General features: G+C 46.7%; 1 protein-coding gene across 11 annotated transcripts in view; it reads left to right on the forward strand.

Moving 5' to 3' along the window:
• The window catches only part of LOC119375196 (GRB10-interacting GYF protein 2), a 676,837-nt gene that overhangs the window by 1,798 nt on the left and 655,423 nt on the right, over window positions 1-19,616 (forward strand). For all 11 annotated transcript variants that reach the window (XR_007417936.1, XR_007417935.1, XM_049420360.1 and 8 more), the window contains exons 2-5: window positions 8,278-8,468; window positions 11,036-11,219; window positions 16,141-16,368; window positions 18,949-19,129. Coding sequence is in view for 9 of the 11 variants with exons in the window: in XM_049420360.1 (XP_049276317.1) it covers window positions 8,296-8,468; window positions 11,036-11,219; window positions 16,141-16,368; window positions 18,949-19,129 (766 nt within the window). In the remaining 2 variants the exon portion in view is untranslated. The remainder of the gene's footprint in view (window positions 1-8,277; window positions 8,469-11,035; window positions 11,220-16,140; window positions 16,369-18,948; window positions 19,130-19,616) is intronic.

The raw sequence follows: 19,616 nt of genomic DNA on the forward strand, positions 1-19,616 counted from the left end.
TTGCTAAGCTTGAACACTGGGCGTGTAGCTATACCGCAGTTGAAGTTGGATAGTGCAACATTTGGACGGGACGCACAGAAAAGATTTACACACAGCAGTGGGATAACATGCAAACAGTGGATTTATTCCATTTTCCACAGAACGGGAAGATAATGAAGGATCCCGCAACGTCAATCCACCCATATGGTCGCATAATCATTTTTCTTAGGATCAACAGAAGGGAACAACAAAGATACACGATTTCAGATTACGGCTTTAGAAAATCTAGTTCCTTTGTACTACGGTTAACTGACGGCATGGTTACGCACAAGCTGCCCAGGTGTGCAGTCTGAGCGGCTTCGATCATCTCGTGTGTCATTTTACCTCCATTCTTGCTCGCAGTGGTGAAGTTCATAATGATTGGCTGGCATCTGCAATCTCTACAGTAAATACCAAGGCGTTCGGCTATTGCTCTTTTAGCGCCCATCATTCAGACTTCGTCCTTCCGTGCGAACGCGGAAGGGAGTTCACCATTCCTTTTCTCTGTGTCCTGTCAAATGGTTGTGCCATCCAACTTCAACAATGAAGATGTGAAACGCAGGCTAGCGTAAAAGTGTTGCACACTGCGTTTAAAGGGCCAGTAAACGACCCTGTGGTCCAAAATGTATGATGAAGCTATAACTGCACATTTGTACGCTGTGAACAAGCTGCCGCAAGAATTTTATAAAGAAGTACAGTAATAAGGAAGTTACGGGGTATAGAACATCCTGCTTTCGGCTGGTTTTGGCTTCTCGATCGGCCTTCTTACCCTTCTCGGCAGCCAAGAGGGGTAGGCGTTGCCCGCTGTCGTGACTGCACCCACTTCGGCGACGTAACACGGTGTCACTGATTACATCATGGGCATGCAGCCAACGACCGAGCAAGGCTTCCTCCACGTTTCACTTGTGTCAGAGCGGCGCGGTAAAGAAGTGCGGCCAAAACCGCGGGGCTGAAGCGCTGTTTCGTAGTGCAGAGGACCAGTCGACAAAGCCGGTGATATGTGAAGTTACCCATGTGTAAGGTTACATCACTGTGCATACGAGGAGGATTGTACAGGCACTGGAGAGCGGCGTGGGAATTATTTTTCGAAATGAAGTGTCTGTGACGCGCAGCACTGTGATACTCGCAGAATGTGATCGCCGCGGCCTTCTACACAAACTAGTGAGCTTGTAAAAAAAAGTGTGAGCCTGTTCACTGGCCCTTTAAAAACATGCAACAATTGCTCTTAATATAAACTTTGGTTCAAATAAGCAATCATTAGCACCTGTCATTAGGTGTCGAAACCTTGCGACTGGCCAGACGATGAATTGCCATATTCGACAGTTGGAAGTTATTGCCCAGGAGTCTGCCGAGTTATTTGCAATAGCCCTTCATTTAGTTTCAGCCCCTTTCACTGACCATCAATGAATGAAACACGTTAACCTCTTGAGGCATTTTGTAATAAGGATAATCCTGACCTTGATAACTGTGTGTCTTTCTGTTCATAACCATACAAAACAAGCTATTGTGACTGTCTCACAATGCATATATTTCCCTAGTGACGATTTGCATTATCTTGCAGTCATCTTACTATATTTTTCATACTGTATTCTATTGCCTCACCATGTTTTTATTGCTTCCATTTTTTTTATTGAATTATTTTGTCACTGAGTTTTGGTTATGCCCCCTGCATGGTCTTTAGACCGCAGTATGCTGTACATAAATAGAAATAAAAAATAATTGTGTAGATCAACACCAGTATTGACGTCGTAGTGTAATGACCCTGCAGTAATGAACAGTTTAGTGAAATGTGGCCGATTTCGCTTTAACGTTTTTTCGATGAACTTGTAAGGAAACACTGCGAAACTCGAACTCAATGTGGAACGTTGCACATGCATAAACTAAGGATGAGACATGCTAACTACTACAGTGCCCCATTGTGCATGCCACACTTAAAATTAACCTAAAGGCCATCTCTGGTGATTTTTCGACCATGATAAAGTAATGGCACTTCCATGTTCCGAGACGCTTCTGTCACAGGCCCGATAATAGAAATGCTCAGCAAATTCGAAAACAATTTTAAATAAGCAAGAAAGCACCACACCAAAACCCTGCTGAGCATTAGTGTCTTCGCATGACGTATAACGTGGTAAAAACCGGAAGTCGTGCAAGGCATGCAGGTTTCCCCAGTGCGGAGTATGAAAGCTGCAAAAGCCGCGAAGAGCAAATGCCCAATGGAAAGGTGAGCATGGCACACCAGCTATACCATGTCTTTGACTGTGCCACATGCACAAGCTCCTTGGAGCTGTCGGACAATGACAGCTACGATTCAGATGCATTTGGAGGCCAACTAGAATCACCATTCCACTTCAGCGAAGTAGAATGCACTTGTTTATTTTTGTGCTTGCCTGGTTGCACACTCCACCACCAGATGGCACCACCTGTCAGGCCACTCAAGTTTGTGGCTGCCGTGATCGGGTAAAAAATGCTTATGCTATGCAGTTCGTGCAGAAACCAAAATTCTTCAATATTTCTCACAGGAAGAATGCACAATTTTGTGGACAGTGGCGTTTAACCCTTTCAGATACCATACATTAAGCGATGTCTGTAAGTGCACCACCAAATTTACACATTATTTTAAGGCACTGTAAATCTATTGCAACAAAACTAATGTCATAATATGTTGGCTTGCGTGAATTATACTAATGTGAATCAAATTTAATTAAATACCTATTAATCCTGAAAACATGCATGTTTTGTTTTTCCTTAAATAGAATCAAATTTCAGGCTAGAAATAAAGTGTGAAACCGTTTTCGGTTATGTTCATTTCAAGCAAAGAAGAAATTGGGGGCAGCTACGCACTAGTGGCAGTGGCGGATTCAGAGGGGGGGGCGGTAGGGGCGATCGCCCCCCCCAAAGCCTGTGTCACCTCCCCCCCCCCCCTGCCTGCAATGCCTGTCTGTCTCCCCCCCCCTACCTTACCACTCCCCCCCCCTAAAGTTGGCACCTGGATCCGCCCCTGACTAGTGGTACACGGACTATGGAAACAGCGTAGCTGGTGAGGCCTTGCCCTCCTCCTCTCCCTCACATCCCTTTCCCACTCCCTTGCTTACTGTACTACACAAGACCATGCTATGCTTTCTTTCTTTTGCATTCTCTCTGTTTTTTTTGTTGTGTTGCCCATAGCAATACAGTCATGTGGTTCCCATAAATGCTTGTTCTGCTAGCGTGCCTGCATAGCTCAGTGGTCACGACGCTCGCCTTCGGATCATGGGTTCCCGGGTTCAAATCCCACCTTTCCAAGAAATTTCATTTAGTTCTGTTTAGTTTTCGTCTCCTCCCCACTTCGCCTAGCAGAGTTTTCGTTCAGTGCTCGCCTCCCTCCTCCTTGCCTCAGCACTCCTCGTTTTGCTAGGCTTTACTCTCCCCCAACCCAGGCTCCAAGCTCCTTCGCCGCTGCTCTCCATCACTCTCTCCTTTTTGACTTGTCGAACATGGTAGTGCCTTCAGAAAAGTCATCATGTGCAGCAGTAGACTGCAAAACTAGGTTAAACGACATATTTAATATGCAGGAGTTTGAAATCATCGAAACCTGTGTGTATGTTGCTCTTTCTTAGCCGCTAGTCGACACAACTAGCAAAAACAAGTGGTCTACACAATTGTGTACAAAGGGTCTCAAAGGGGTTAACATCGCTTTGATAAGATCGGTGGAATTTGATTCAAGCCAAGGTATGAGCCTCCTTGCAGCTTATCGTATATGGATAGACTCGGTATACGTTGGGAAATTGTTTCCGGTCAGTAAAGATTGCACATGTGCAATTTTATGCAGGTGTGGCACTATTACCGCGTGTTTTGTGGGGTAAACCAGCACTGGGTATCTAAAACACTAATATCGAGACAAAGGGTAGGCGTTAAGTGCGAGTGGTTAGTGACTGTTATGGTGATTAGACGGGGGATCATGTGCTTTTACCTAAGGTACTGACCTATAATAAATAAATAAAGCTTTTTGGCTTCCCCGATGCTCAGCGTACATACATGTCCTTGAAACCCTTGAAATTGAAGAGTACATTTTCAGGGCCCGTGAAAGTCCTGAAATTTTCTTCTTTCCATGAAAACCCCTAAATTTTTTTACAAATGCAGTCTAATATTGACCTGGTTTATATGGTAGATGAGCATTCGTCTGGCAAACAGCTGGTTTTAAAAATAATAGTACACCAGTGTGAGTGCACATGTTTGCTTTGTATGACTTACGCTCAGTGAATGCTGTCCATTAGTGTTCCCTCGGCCTTCTTCTTGCCTTGTCCAATCATTCAATTCCCCACCTGCTGTCGGTTAGCCTTCTCCTACATTCTTCCTTTCAACTTACCTTTGGCCCTTTAAAAAGTGTTTACAGTGCAGCGCATACAAAAATAGGAAATGGGACTGGACAGAGGCAAAGAGTGCTGTCTCCAAACTAGGTTTATTTCATTGAAAAGTGCATATTGCCACACGCGCTCATTTTGTTATATTTTTTATGTTACTGGCCCATTACACATGTGACTACTGTTCTGATTAGATTATTTTAGATCCAGATCCTTCCAGATTATTTTAGATCCTTCCGGTGAGATAACGTGCACAACGCGAACATAAGAGTTTATTCTGGAACTTACGCGGCCACTAGCAATAACGCTAAAATCTTCGATGGCACATGTATAAAGGCCGATGTGCTTTACCGCTTGGCAGAATATCGACCTCCGGTGCTCTGTCCACTGCTATCAGTGTACAGCATGTTTTACTTGTAGTTTGACTTTCTGTTTTTCGGGCACTAATTCACCGAAATAAAGAGTTTCGTCTGGAACACGCTGACTACTGTTACGATTGGCTCCTGCGCCGAAAAGGAAGTGGCGTCTCCTGTTTTTCGAACAAGGCGCCGAAGGGCTGCTGCCTGCTGAAGACCGTTCACTTGAATTGTCCTCCCGAGACGGGAAGCGTGGCGCCATGCGGTCAGACATACCAAGGTTCGACGAGTCGACCGTAATGGTTTCCTGTCGCCAAATCTTCCTTGATGAGACAGCGGCGTCAGCGTGGATGACAACCAGTCCCGCTAATTGAGCGGTGAGGTACTTTAGAGAGGCGGACCATTTGTTGTGCCCGGCTGTCCGAGCGTGTGACCCATCGCCCTACGGCCTTCACATGGCAAGGAGAAACGCCTTGGTGCCACAGGTGCAGAGTGCTGTGGCCACACCCCAGTTGAGGACGTTGACCTGGGCAGGTGTGGGCAGCACCCTCATTAGTGCTGTGTGTGACGTGATTGGACCGTCTCAACTTGAAGCAATGCCCCGATCTAGGGATCTGGGGAAAAGGGACCCTTTAAAATGGGCCCCGCGGGCTCATTCGGCCCGAAATCATCATGTAGCACGAAGTCGTCATGATGTAAAGATGAAATGTTCGTCATGTAAGGAAATGCTCGCCATGTAAATAAACCATAAGTTTCCCTTCATTCTCTTCTTGCTGCCTCTGCATTTTCCTCCCGAGTCTTCAGTCTGAAGTCATTAGACAGGTGAACCGAATGACTTTTGGTGATGCATACATCATCAAACGTTCCCTAGCTTTGATGGACAGTGAATTCAAATTCAAGTGCACGTAATGACAGTTTTCGTTGTTACAAAGGATCTTTGAGTCTGGTTCTTATTGCGGGTGCTGCAGTTGATGTGTGATGCCACGTGTAGAAGGCATTGGTGTACTTGATGTAATATATTAACACCTGGTAAATGTACTGAGTGACACAATTGCCAAAAGGTGCAAAAAAAAAAAAAAAGACACGAGCGGAAGGAGTGCAGACTGCCCATTGTTCTATTTTTCGTGAGTGCCTGGGAGCCTGTATAATGTCAGGTAATTAGGGACCAGGAACTAGCCAGCAAGAAAGTACTTATTTAATAAACGTCATTGTTAACCTTGTGTCCACCGTGTATTCTTTTGTCCTCGTGTTGTAAGTGCATAGCACATTAGGGGCCCGACTTGTCGTCCATCGACTGTCTCATGTCGAATGGTCACACAATTGTCATTACAGGCCGAAAATAAGGCTGACAGTGGTCGAAACCAGTGCAAAATAATCTAACAAGGTCTGCAATAGGACACTACAGAAATAACCAACAATTAATTGCACTAATTTGCCTAAAATCATAAAAAATGCTTCTGAAACGCCTGGCTGAGACCTGCTCTGTGCAAGAGAGAGTTCCACCGCCTCGGAAAGCGCGCAATTGCTGAGGTGGTGTCAAGCGCGCAATTGCCAAGGGAATCGCTGGCTTGCCCATGCTATGCACTTCCTCAGATTTCACTCTAGTGGAGCTGCACTAATAACTAAATTTAGAACTACACCAAGACCTACATGAACTGCAGAATTAGCGTAATTTGCGCTGGATTTTTTGTCATGCTTGACTGCGTTCAGTCAAAATGTATACTTGTAGTATCAGGTCGCACTGTATCAAACAAATATAGATATTCATATGCAGAGCCAGTGCATACTCCTACTACTGACAGCACAAAGATGGCACAGAAACTGTTTCATGGCAACGAAGAATACGAGCCCAAAGGTGGTCTTCAAAACACGATGGCAAAAAGAGAGCCACTGCATGCTAAAATACAGAGCTGTAGTTCCAGGCTGGCAGTTATCACACTTTTTTTGAGGAAATCAAGATGTCTAGCTCAGCAAAATAAGATTAAAACTTTATTTCATTAATAAAATGTTGATGGCTTTGAAGCCTAAAAGCTGCTCCAGGCACATTGACAAGGGTCCCTGAAGGCCCTTACACTGGCAGGATACAACATTCACTGTACGAATATACAAATGAACAAATTAGTTACAATTTACTAGTTACAATTAAGTTAGTTATAATTTACAAGTTACTGAGAATCGCAATAAATATTCAACAAAGCATAAAGAGATGTCCGAATAATTTTTAAGAGGAAGTGACGATATATTAATTGCCAGTTCTCTCATGGATGTAATAATAATCGAGATGCATTTCTTGGCAGGAGCTTAACAAAGCTGACACAGCTATCTACTCATTTCGGACTCATTTTAATGCAGTCAACACTCCTGTAGTTCATACTGACCTAGTAATGTATTGACAAGAGCACCTTTTCTTTCACATGGCAACTGGGTTTCACCATCTCTGAAAGTCTTGCGCTTGTTATCTCTTGGTGCAGGCTGCAGCTAAATGTGCGAGCACCTTCTGGAATGTTTCTGGATGTTCTCAGATTGCATGTGCGGCTTGTATGGTTGAGCACATGCTGAAACTTCCACAAGCACCAGTGACAATGCTGGAGGGGACGCATGTATAAGCTGATGTCTCAGATTACCTAAAACAAGTGGCAGTGATGCACTTAGCACTGTGGTGAAGTGGCTAGGCAGGTGTTAGATCAATGAAAGCACAATCGGTCTTCGCACCCGACATCTCAACTGCGCACGTGTCCTTAGGCGAGGTACTGACAGGTGCCACTACCACTCTTACTGCTTCATACTTTGATTGTTCGTAACTAATCAAAGAATCCTACTTTTTGTGTTTTACACATGTCTTCTAAGCTCGAGCTGCCTGTGTGTTCCATATGCAGCCTTGCCTCTTTTTCTTGCTGCATGCCAACTCTACTGGGCCTGCTTTGCGAGTTTTCCGTCATCCATGCGTGTGGAAAAAAAAAGTCTATGTACATGCTTTCCATCCATCGCAATAAGTTTAGTTTTGTAAATTGAAAATAATTTAATGGAAGTTAATCTTTATGCGAAAGATTTAAATGGACAGAAAAACTGCTTAATGATTGTTGGCGTACCATAGTAAGGCACACTAGCAAGTCATCATTACCAGTTTAAAAGAGAACTAATGACACTTAAATAGAGTAAGACACTTATAATAGAGTAATGAGAAGGTATTTCCATTTAGAATGATTGCGAGTTGGGCATGTACGTCTACGTTAATGATGGTGAAGTGCTACAAAGAACGGAGACTTAGCAGAACAAGGCACTACTAGCAACTGAAAGTTTATTTGGAAACGACGCCCCATATACATAGATAAATGTACATCATTATAAACCAGAAATAACTGCGAGATCACAAAAGAAACAAGGTAAGAACCTCGTATGCACTCACAACGAAGGAACGAAGTCTGCGTTCTTTGCAGTGCTTGATCATCACAAAGTTAGTTCCAGTGGAAGTTATGCAAGTGATCTTTTTTTTCTGTTTTCTGCATCCGTTTCGATTCCTATTCGGGTGTATTTTCATTCATAAAGTACTTCTCTGTGTGCAGGTGTAGGGGGGTGGTGCGATGGAGCTGGCCCTGTGTGCGGCTGCCATCTTTCTGGTGTCGTTGGTGGTGGTGTACTTCGTGTCGGTGTTTGGCACCCGCCAGAAGACTTACGAGGAGGCTCTGGCCGAGGCACGCCGGCGATCCCTGGAAGAGGATGCTGCCCTTCAGCAGGCCCGGCAGCACCAGAAGAGGTACAAACACAAACTGTGGGGTCCTCACTTGCAATCACCCAATGTGGCAGCTTGGTGCACAAGGTTTTGCACTGCTAAGCTCGAGGGCATGGGTTTGATTCCAAACAATGGCGGCTGCATTTCAGTGGGGCAAAATCAAAAGAACACCTATGTACTTAGATGCACATTAAAGGACCTCAGGTGGTCGAAATTAATCCGGAGCCTCTAAGTACAGTGTGCCTCATAATCATGTTGGGGGTTTTGGCACGCAAGACTCTACTGTTATTATTATTATTATTACTTTGAATGCAATCATCATCAGGAGTGCTACTGAGGCAGCCGTTGGGATTCCTTGTTGGGCTAGCTTTCTGTTTTGCTCAATTGGTGGACTGACCACACTAGAAAGGTGTTGGTCCCAGGTGTGCATCCCATACCAGGATAACCTTTATTTCAACTATGAAATTAGTGAAAATGAAGATTTCATTTGAAAAGAACAGTTGACTGATAGTGTCAGACAGGGCTCACATTGGTCATTGAAAACCCTTGAATCTTGGAATGCCATTTTCAAGGTCTTGAAAACCCTGTAATATTTAGCGAAACTTGAAAAGCCTTGAGTACAGTGAATGATGCCCTTTAGTGGATGTTTTTTTTTACCACTAGCCCCATTGGAAGCAACGGGTTGCATTGTGACACTAGCCAATCCAATCTAACTGTTTGGGTGTTGGATTGGATTTCATTAGGGGTGTGTGAATATTCGACTTTCGAATTCGAATCGAATAGTAACTAATCGAACAATTCGATTCGACTTTCGAATAGCTAGTATTCGAAGTTTCGAATAATTCGACAGGACGAATATCTAAAACGCAACAAAGACCAATGGTGCAACTCGGTTAGGGAGTGGTGGCTAAAACTAATGCTAACGTCATTACAGCAGGCCTTTCGTTAAAACTTTCATCGACATCCTGGTTCAAAGGCGAGGGCATGCTGATCTTAAAGGAGAATATGTCATTTCCGCACGTAGAAAAACACACGAGAAAACCGTCAAGCCCTTCACAACTTGGTTCCCGAAACGAAGGCACGGACTTCTTGTGTAGTTTGGTCGCGTATTCTGCAAGCGCCGTAAAACGTCCTGACTTTGGCCTGCGAAACCCTTGGTCATTGGCTTTGCATGTAAAAATTTGTTCACGCTGGGCAGTCACCACTGCCGCACCGAATCACTGGTTGAGGAACTCCAATCGTTCTGGCACTCAGTTAAAACGCTGCTGTGAATGGGCACCCGAAGATGTTTTAGCCTGGAGCACCCATGGCGATGAAGCACAACATTACCGTTGTCAGATGAACCGTATTGCGCTAACATGGGGGGGGGGGGGGAACTGGCTACAGTACCCCCCTCTGTTAGTCGTTAGGTTAGGAGTGGAGCTGCTGACCGGAATGGCGGCTCTTCTATCAACATCCTTGCGTGCCCATAAAAGCTGAAACAAATGCCACACCAGAAGAAATGCGTGATAAAACTCTCGGCACGCCGTAGCGTCCCTAATTTTTCCTTTGTCTTGCCGTAACTGGCAGTACACATTTTGTATAAATAAGGTATTCGATATTCGATTCGATATGTTTGGCCACTATTCGGCACTATTCGATTCGAATTCGATTCGAGGTTAAATTTCACTATTCGCACACCCCTAGATTTCATGCATCACCAACAAGGACGACTGGCCATTTGTGTGGCCATTTCTTGTGTGGCTTGTAAACCACCTCTTCCTGGCTTATTCAGAGCACGTTTTATGCAGCATACAGTTGACTTTACTGGGTTGAGTGTTTACCAGTGCACACACTGGTCTGCACTGCGCCCAATGCGTCTGCATTGTTTGAGGTGCAGAACACTCGGGAAAGCATTTGACAAGGCTTTCTACAGGAATTCAAAGCACAGCAGGATAGTGAAGACAGCAGTGGGTAGGTCCATGCTGAACAATTGATACTACGTGAGAGTAGTGAATCTGTTGATGCACTCTGAATGCACTATTCAGATTTGAATACAATATGCAATGCTTAATGAAAACCAGCAGACAATGAAGCCACAGAAGGTATAGGGCACGTTAATTGCACTGGCCTAAGCATATTATAGTAATTATGATATAGATGTGAAGAAAGTAACCTGGACGAAAATACAACTTGCCACCGGTCGGGACCGGACCTGCAACCTTCAGATTACGCACCCGATGCTCTTAACAATTGAGCTACGACAGTGGTCGTTCTCTTGTCCACCTTAGTGGGCATTTTTGTGTGCATGAAAAGAAGCGAGCCTTTAAAATTCCCTTCCTTCATTTGCAACGCTCAAGATTTAGTTACAGAAGTTGAGACAATGTGGGCCTCGTAAGCTTTTTTGACGTATTTTAGATTAAATGTTTTATTATACATGCTACCAGATAGAACATCCTCAGAAACTGCTTTTTGAGGCCTTGAAAGTCCTTGAAAACCCTGGAAATTTTGCCTTCAAAGCCTGCATAAATTCTGCTTAAAGCACTGATTTACAAGAGCTCCGAAGATGTTAGTAGTTGTTTTGCACATGCCTTGTGGTTGTTTCACTGCAGGGACAGTGCCAACAAGAAGGTCAAGGGCCGCTGGGGCCGCACCAAAGTGAAAGAGTGCCCGACAGAACCCGAGATCGGTGCCTCGACGGCAACGAATGAGACCGCCGCAGCCCGCCCTCCTTCACCCCAGCAGGGGACGGTCCAACACACGCCCGAACACGTGGAGTTTAAGGAGGAGGCCGAGGTGAGCCTGAGGCTGCTTGTGCTCTGACCTCTCACGTTGACTTCGCCCACTGCCTGCATCCAGAACATGCAGCATAGTGTTGTTCTGTGCACAGTAGAATTTCTTTAAAGGGAAGCTGAAGCACTTTTTTAAAAAAATGACTTTGGAATGTGTAATCATAGTTTGATCCTTGCTGAATTCGAAAACCAAGGTAAGAGTTCACAGAAGTGAACGCAAATGGAATTTCTTGGCAAAAAAAGAGCGGCTGCAGCCGCAGGGCTTTTTGAACTGCTGAGCAAAGGCGGTGACGTCAACTTTGGTGTGCGGCGTCATCGGCGCCATCACCTCTGTAAAAGCATGGCCTTCGCGATCAGTTCCACCAACGCGTGCAGCCAGAAGTAGTCACGGAGGCCACGGCTCGGCCAAAACCACGGTGGTAGAATAAGACAGGTGGCCCATCGAGCGCCGCGAGCGCGTCGCCGTACTGCTCGAGTTGCTCGCGGCCGCCGCTAGGTTCGCGACGAGTTTTTGGGCCGAAAGACGCGCATTGCAAGCTCTCGCTGGGCTGTAAAAACCGGTTTTTCTAGCTAATTTTGTGGTTTTAAACGGTTGTTTGTGCTTTTACTAGCTTGTAGTGGCTGTCTACCAGCTTCGACCACAAAAGTAAGAGCGCCAGGCTTTATGAAGCTTAAAATTTTTTAATCGGCGTGGGTAGTCCCGATATGACTGTCACAGGGTGCCGATTGCAAGAGGCGCGCACATATTTATTTATTTTTTTGGAAAGCGTGAAAATTTCTACTGGCTAGTGTACATAGTAAAAAAAAAAGCATTTGGTTTTCATATTATCGTATGTATTTTCGGAGGACTGTAGCTGGCGGTCTTTCCGTGGAATTGCATTTCTCCACAACTGCAGTCGCTTTTCGTCTTTTGGCGCGGAGAAAAGATGCAGCATTTTTTTGCACGTTTTGTAGCCAGATTTGCAATTTGGAGCGAAGCATTTTTGTCCGATTGTGGCCGCCGCATCAGCGGCACAGATCGAGCCACCCTCGTTTCGGCCGTGGTTCCAGCTTGCAAAGTGAGCGGAAACACCGATGCGGTCACACGCGTTGGTTTGACAGAGCGCAACAAACGCGACGCATCTCAAGCCGTGGGATCAGCTAATCACGACCACCGTGATCTGGCCATGATCATGACTTGAAGGCTGATTGCAACTTTGCGACGCTGGTTGCGTCGCATAGGGACGCTCTTGCTCTTCGGACGCTTGCACTCACGGACGCCTCCGCATTCATCGAAGATGACCAAGCAGAAAGGAAGAGACGCGGCTGCAACACTGGTTGCGTTGCAAGCTTTCATTAGTGGCGCGTCCGTTCTAAGCGACGGCAACTCTTCAGTGTTTCTCAAGGCCTCTCTGGTGTAATTAATAAATACACCGCGGATCTCTTTCTCAAAAGTTAAAGATGTAAATTGCAGTTTAAATGCTCGCGACGCACGCTGGCCACATGCTTTCAAATGCGCCGGAGCGGAGATATCGGCCCAGAGTATACCTGCTGCCACCTTGCGGAAAAGCGGCGGCAACTCGAGCACCGTGACACGCGCGGTGCATTGGCGGAGCGGCGCGTCGGGCCACCTGTTATTCTACCACTGTGGCCAAAACTACCGACTGTGACGTTCATTTCCACGCCCACACTTTTGGCGCGCTTGCTTGGGGGGAGCAAAACGAACTTTTCTTTCGCGCATTTCAAAGCTCCTGCTGCCACAACAGCGAAAAAAATTGCGCCATCGTCGACAATAATGTTGGTCCTTGCTAACAACAAAGTTTTACCGAATTGTAAAACCACTTCAGCATCCCTTTAAACGGTACCTGAAGGGATGGGGGAAAATATGCTCCACTTAAAGGAGTACTGACGTGGGTTTTAAAATTTTTCGGGTTGTTGCTCTAAATGAAAGCGAGTGTCGAGAACCCTAAAAAGAGTGTCGGTGGTGCCTGAGGATGCATTGCATCTATTTTTAATACCGCTTCTTTCAACCAGCAGTTTCGGTTTCGGTTTCGAGAGGGCGGCTTCATAGTGACGTGTCAAGTCTGCCCGTGACGTCACGAGCAGACTGCAACCACGAAATATGCACCTGCTGTCCTTTGCTGTCAGTCGAACGTGGCTCATGATGAGTGAACTGTCGTCCAGTGCCTCCAACAGCGATTTCTGTGATTTAGGCTGCATGCAGAACCCAGACTTCGCAAACCAAGTGAGCTGACTTCAAACGTCATAGGGCTCTGCATGCGGTGAAGCTGCCTTGCAGATGCTGGGAGATGAAACTTTAAAATCAAACTTAAATATTTATACGTGTTTCCCGGATGCGGTGTGGGGGAGAGCATTAACACTACATGTCAAGGAAACCAAAAACGTCTGTTTTGCTGCACTTCAAAATCGTGTCAGTACTCCTTTAACGGGAGTTCCACTTACTGAGAGATGCACGAGAATGCCAAATTCAAGCACAGGACCAATCATATTAGAGGCAGTTCTTCCATTTAAAGGGGCCCTGCGACACTTTTCCAAGTAGCCTTGGAATGGCTTCGCTAAAGGAGCTTATATTGCCTCACGAATCGACCGCCACAAAAATTTTTAGAATCCTTCCAGTACAAGTGGAGTTACAAATAGTTGTCACTCGCTGTAATTGCTTTCTGTCTTCTCTCATCCCCACGGAAGCTCTGGAAGCTAAGCAGGGAGGGGTGGCACAGGGGAAGAATGTACGTCACGAGGCGCGCCTCGTTACCTTGAGCGCTTTTTTTTTTTTCTTCGAACGCATGATGTATTTTCAATGCGATTGCACGCGCACATGGGCAAGTGGTGGCCTCTTGTGGCGGCCACAGTACCTACTGAGCGTGCCACGTTCAAATCAGCCAATGGCGTGGAACTTGAGTCAACGATGCAGTGATTTTGAGTAAGTAGCATCATTCGTCGAGAGAAGAGGAAGCCATTTTTAGCTGACTTTGAGAATTTATTGTAAATCCCAGGCCACGTGCTGCACTGTAATGTATGGCTTGCAGGTTCTCGGGAGCCTTTCTGACCATGCTGAAAAAGTGTTGCAAGGCCCCTTTAAGCAGCAATTTCATTTTACCGATTTCCATTTACCGAGTATAATGTGATGCCCTTTTCCCTGCGACCATGGCCACAAAACATTAGTGTTGGTGAACAAAATTTTTCGCTGCCGATATCTAGTAAATGGCCAAGATGCAATAGCATGATGTATTTCCTGGCCACTAAAGCCCTTGTAAACCGAAGATGTGGCACGCCCAGTACAGCTACTTTACTACCTGCCCGTATCGCTTAACAGTGTGCACTTTTCTGATCCCAACAAATCTCCATTCTGACCTCTCACCACCAACAGTATTATGTAGGGGTGTGCGAATATTCGAAATTTCGAATATTTTTCGAATAGTGTTTGCTATTTGATTCGATTCGCACTGGAATTTTACTATTCGAACTTCCCAAAAACAAATACAGTCAACGTCCAAAAGTGACCCCTCCAGATTTTTAATATGCTTCACCTCATTACACTCTCGTATTGCGGCAAAGCTGCCTTTCAAGCTCTGTTACGGTCGAACTTTGCCAAGACGCAGTCAACGTCCGATTGGAAGTGGTCCCTAGATTTTCAATATGCTTCACCTCATCACACCCCGGTATTGTGGCAAAACTGCCTTTCAAGCTCTGCTACGGTCGCAAATGTATCAACTCAAGAAAACGCTAGTTCCAACATGGAGATGAAAGATGTGGCAGAGGTGGAGGCTCAATTAATGCTGTTTTGGACCTGAAATTTGGGCAGGAAGTCCGACGAAAAATCGGAAGCCTCTCTATGGGGTAGGAGGTACCACGTTTCTGTGAGCCAATGTTTGTTTTCGGTCAGCAGACCCCTGTACAAACGTATGTGCACAAATCCGGAAAACCGGAATCAGTTCTGCTGCCATGTTTCCATACAGTTATGAAATGGTCTTTGGTAAGGTGGCCATCCATCCTGCATTGAGGGCCATTGTCCTGCGTCCCTCAAGAGATGTGATAATCTTTAAAAATGTCGCACATGCCAGTTCAATTAATATTAATTGTTCGGTAGCGCCTTGAGTTTAGCTGCATCTGTTTGAGGATGTGTTTGCAGCAAGCACATCAAGCTCCCCAAAAAAGTCGGCTATTAGCTGCACGGTTCACGGCGGTAACAATTGCTTCCGGTGCCAGGTGCGTGCGCTGTCCCGGTGTTCCCCACGGCCTGGGCGGTGCCCCCCCCCCCCCCAGATTGGTTGAACGTGTGCCCCATTGCGCCTTACCACCGGTGGTAAAACAATTCGTTACACGTGAAAACAGAGCCATAGCTAAGAAAGGGAAAATAGACAACCACCCATTTGTAGCACAAAGCCACGAGGAAATCCATACAGATTTCCATACGGATTTTCCCTTTCTTAACCCTTCCGCCCCCTTGCGGGATAGCGCAGAACTGATTTGCAACAGAGCCATAGCTGTTTTCTGAGTGACTATATTTTGAGTTGTCTGATTTTCATGTTGATATTAATAACTTTGTTTTGCGTCAAAGCATATTACAAAGATGTGTAAAATAGTTTAGTCTACAGAGATATGTATTTGAACTTGTGTCATTTACTCTATTTGCCCATTTTTAGAGATGACAGAAATATTGCAAGAGGAAATTTTTCTTGAAAAAGTGGTAAAGAAATTGTCGGGGTCAATTTCTCATTACGCCGCGTCAGTACCCTTTTCCCCATGTTCAGCGTGTCCCACATTTTGCTAGTAGGAAGTTGGTCACCTTAGCCTTTGGCATCACGGCTTCGCGTTACTGCATGGTCAAGTGAGGCAGGAATGCGCTTCCATTGTGCAAAGGGCCCTATCAATGGCTCACTTGGTGTTAGGTGCCAGCGTGTTCTTCTGTCCTTGCCCCTTGGCAGGTGGTGCTGATTCCCAAGGAGGATGACGAGCTGCCCTGCGAGGCCGTGCCACGCCCATCGCCCGTTGTTCCCCCGGTGCGCAACAGGCGGCCCCAGAAGCCGATCCTGGTGCACAAGCCGCCACCACCCGAACCTCAGGAGCCGGCTGCACAGCCGGTGGCACCCCCAGTGCCGGAGCCGTCGCCCAAGCCTGTGCGCCGCAACTCCTTCAAGGACATCATTCCCAAGGTCTGCAATACGGCGGCTGCTAAACACGGAGCCACATTGTTTTTCTCATTCGTCACAGTAGAAGTTTATTAAGGCCTTAGATGTCTCATGAAATGTGAAAAGTAGACGTTGGCGTCGGCGGTGGCGGCATCAACACAAATGGTACGAGAAACTCCATCGCATCATACAAGATGCCTGGTGTCCACTAAAGCACAAGAAGTGGAGTAACAAGTGATGAAGAGTTAACTGAGAAGTACAGTGAAACCTCGTTAATACGTACCTGCCGGGAACGCAGCATAACTACGCACTAAACGGTAGTACGCATTAAACACCAAGTACAAATTTGCATCCCCTAGCGTACGCCATCGCCGCCAGCAAATAAATAGAGTGTCACGGCAAATATTGCCTAAAGTACCCACCGCAAAGCCTTTTCTTTCCTGGCACACTCGCACGACCGCCCGATAACGCGTAGTGGCGACGCCGAAGAGCATTTCGAAACTATTGCAGGGTCCCTGATACGTGGTCAACGCAGTGACCGACATAGCGACAGAAGGGACAGTGTGATTTCCGCGGTATATGTGTGTGCGTCCAACCGCGATCTGCCACTAAACGAAAACTGACAGTTCCAGTGAAACGCGGTACGGCCGCGTGGAGCCGGGAGCCGATCGTCTCCCGGCTAGTTGTGTGCAGCGCGTCGCCTACTCGGCTCACGCTGTCACTACCGGGCCGCTTGCTGTGCCGCACGCGCGCATTTATCGTGGGAATGTCGTTCGTACCCACTTCGCTCCAGATCGTGCACAGATGCGGCGAGTAGCTTGTTCGGTTAACGCAGCGATGACGAGCTTCATGCAAGCGATGCGCACTCCGCAATGCTCTAGCGGTCCTGGCAGCGGACGGAGGCGCGTTGTGTGGTCGCCTAATAAAAGCTTGCAGTATGGTTACAACCGCGCTACGCTTGCAGTATCGTACACGTGCGTTTAGTGTGATAGCGTCAATGCAGCGAGGTTTCTCGGCGCCCGCGACCCGCAACGCTAACTACGCAACAGCGATCAGCTTTCGTTTCTACAAAGCGGTGCGCGCCTTATGACGGCTTAGTAGCGTTTGCTGTCGGGCTGAAGTTCTTCGACGTGGTTGAAGTTCTTAGACCCTACCCGAGCATTTGTGCCATTAATTCAACTTCAGCCTTGAAGACGGCCGCGCACAACGAAGCGGCAGCGATCGGCGGCCCAGCGCGTTCAGGTTGTCGCCTAATAAAAGCGTGCAGTAGGCTTAAAAAGTAGCGCTGCGCCGCACGCGTGCCCGAGCAGATAGCTGAAGATACTTATTGTGATAAGGTTGTCGGCGATAAGTCATGTCGGCGCGTTCGTCGGTGGCCGCCACCTCGCCTTCGTTCTTTCCCGATGCTTACCCGCAAAGGCGTCGCCGCAATCGCGCGGAAGTCGGAATCGGGGATCGACTGATCTGCGCACTTCTCAAAAAGGCGGAAGACCTTTGGCGGCACATTCTGGCGTCAGGAAGTTGAGCAGCACAGTAAAATTTTATGGCACAAAAAGTTATCGCGGTACGCAGGGTACGCACTAACCGGTAGGCATAGGGCGAACCACTACGGCTTAAGCGGTCAGCGAATGCATTGGGCTCTATGGGACTCGGTCGGGGATTCGTCGCAGCTACGTTTTAACCGTTAGTACGTTTAAAGCGGGTACGTATTAACGAGGTTTGACTGTAATTGAGAGTACAGTAGAATTCCACTGATATGTTTTTGAAGGGACCGTAAGAAATAAATGCAAGAGCCATAACACAAGGGGGAAAAAAATTGGGTAGTGAACCGCACAGCATCTTATTTCAGCTAATGCTTCCACATCAGCTTGCACACCAAAAAGTGGCTGTTGTTGCCTATGGTATTCATAAGCAGTCCCATAATATAAAAAAAAAAACCGTAGGTCGCCCAAAAGTGCAAATTGTGTTTTCAGCGTCACAGAAGCTGATTAAACTCTGCAATCAGAGGAGCACTCGTGCTACAAGGCTGCAAAAAGCAGCACAAAGGTTCATTTGTTGCCTGCATCGCTAATGCAGTTTACAGTATTCCACTCTCATGTGGTAAACAATGCATAGGGCAGATGGGGCAAGGGTTGAACGAACAGTTAAAAGAACATGCTCAAAATGTAAAGAAAACGGGATGTGGTGGTTGGCAATGCACGGCACTTCTTGTGGCTGTGAACCTCCTTTCGCGCAGTGTACTGTTGTTAGCAGAGGTGGTGATGGGCTCACCCGCGAGACGATAGAGGCAGAAAAGATACCTTTATTAGGCTCGGCCTGTTTCAGCACCCCTGCTGTACCCCTGTCAGATAAAGGGTTGTCCTTAGAAAGTAGTTCACGCATGTGTGCCGGTGATGAGCACAGTATAAACGCGTGTGGTGTCCAGTAAACCTTTGTTGGTTGTTAGCGCTCGTATGTCGCCTCTCGTCTTCTTTTTGTGCCTAGGTTTCTTGAACTGCAAATCGTTTCTGACGTTCAGCCAACAGGCATAAGTCGCCATAATTCTGATGTGTGTTGGCATTGGGGCTTGCTGACTGTGTGGTTCGTGCATTGCGACTCTTTCAGGATGAAATTGAGCTGAAGCACCTGCAGGAGCAACAGCAGCAAAAGGAGGAGATGACCGCAGCACCACCACCGCCCTCACCACCCAACTCGACAGCTGCGGCTGCCAAGGGCTCCCCACTCCGCGAGAAGCCTCCGCGCAGCCGCAAATCGAAGGGCCAGGACTGCTCCACCCCTGCAAGTGGTCAGTGCTTGCCTCGACATCCGTGGGAGGGGAGGGGGGCAACTTCTACAAAATGCTCTGTGCAGCCAGTCTTGGCAAAGCGTCAGGGCCACTAGTTGTCTTAATTTTGCAGTGAGCTAAATTGCGCTATTTTGGGGAAACCTTTGAGCTGTGTCAACCTGTGCCAAAACATCAGTTTTTGCCATGTTGCTGAATCGCGGTTTACACCAAACATATGACTGCACTTACGGTCAAACTTAAGGTCAAACCAAAGTATGGTCAACACCAAACCGTACTATTGCAAGTATGAGTTTCAAACACATAAACCTTCACACACATAAACCAGAGCTGTGCGAATAGCAAAATTTTGGGTGAGGAATTCGAATATTAAAGTTTGAGTGTGAACCGAACGAATATTTTTCGACTACCTCGATGCGAAATTGTGCAAAGAAAGTTGCAGAGGATTTGCATGTTCTTATGAGATAAAACGTGGAAGCGTTTCTTTTGG

This window comes from Rhipicephalus sanguineus, chromosome 11, assembly GCF_013339695.2.
Source record: "Rhipicephalus sanguineus isolate Rsan-2018 chromosome 11, BIME_Rsan_1.4, whole genome shotgun sequence".
Taxonomy (NCBI): Eukaryota; Metazoa; Arthropoda; class Arachnida; order Ixodida; family Ixodidae; genus Rhipicephalus; species Rhipicephalus sanguineus.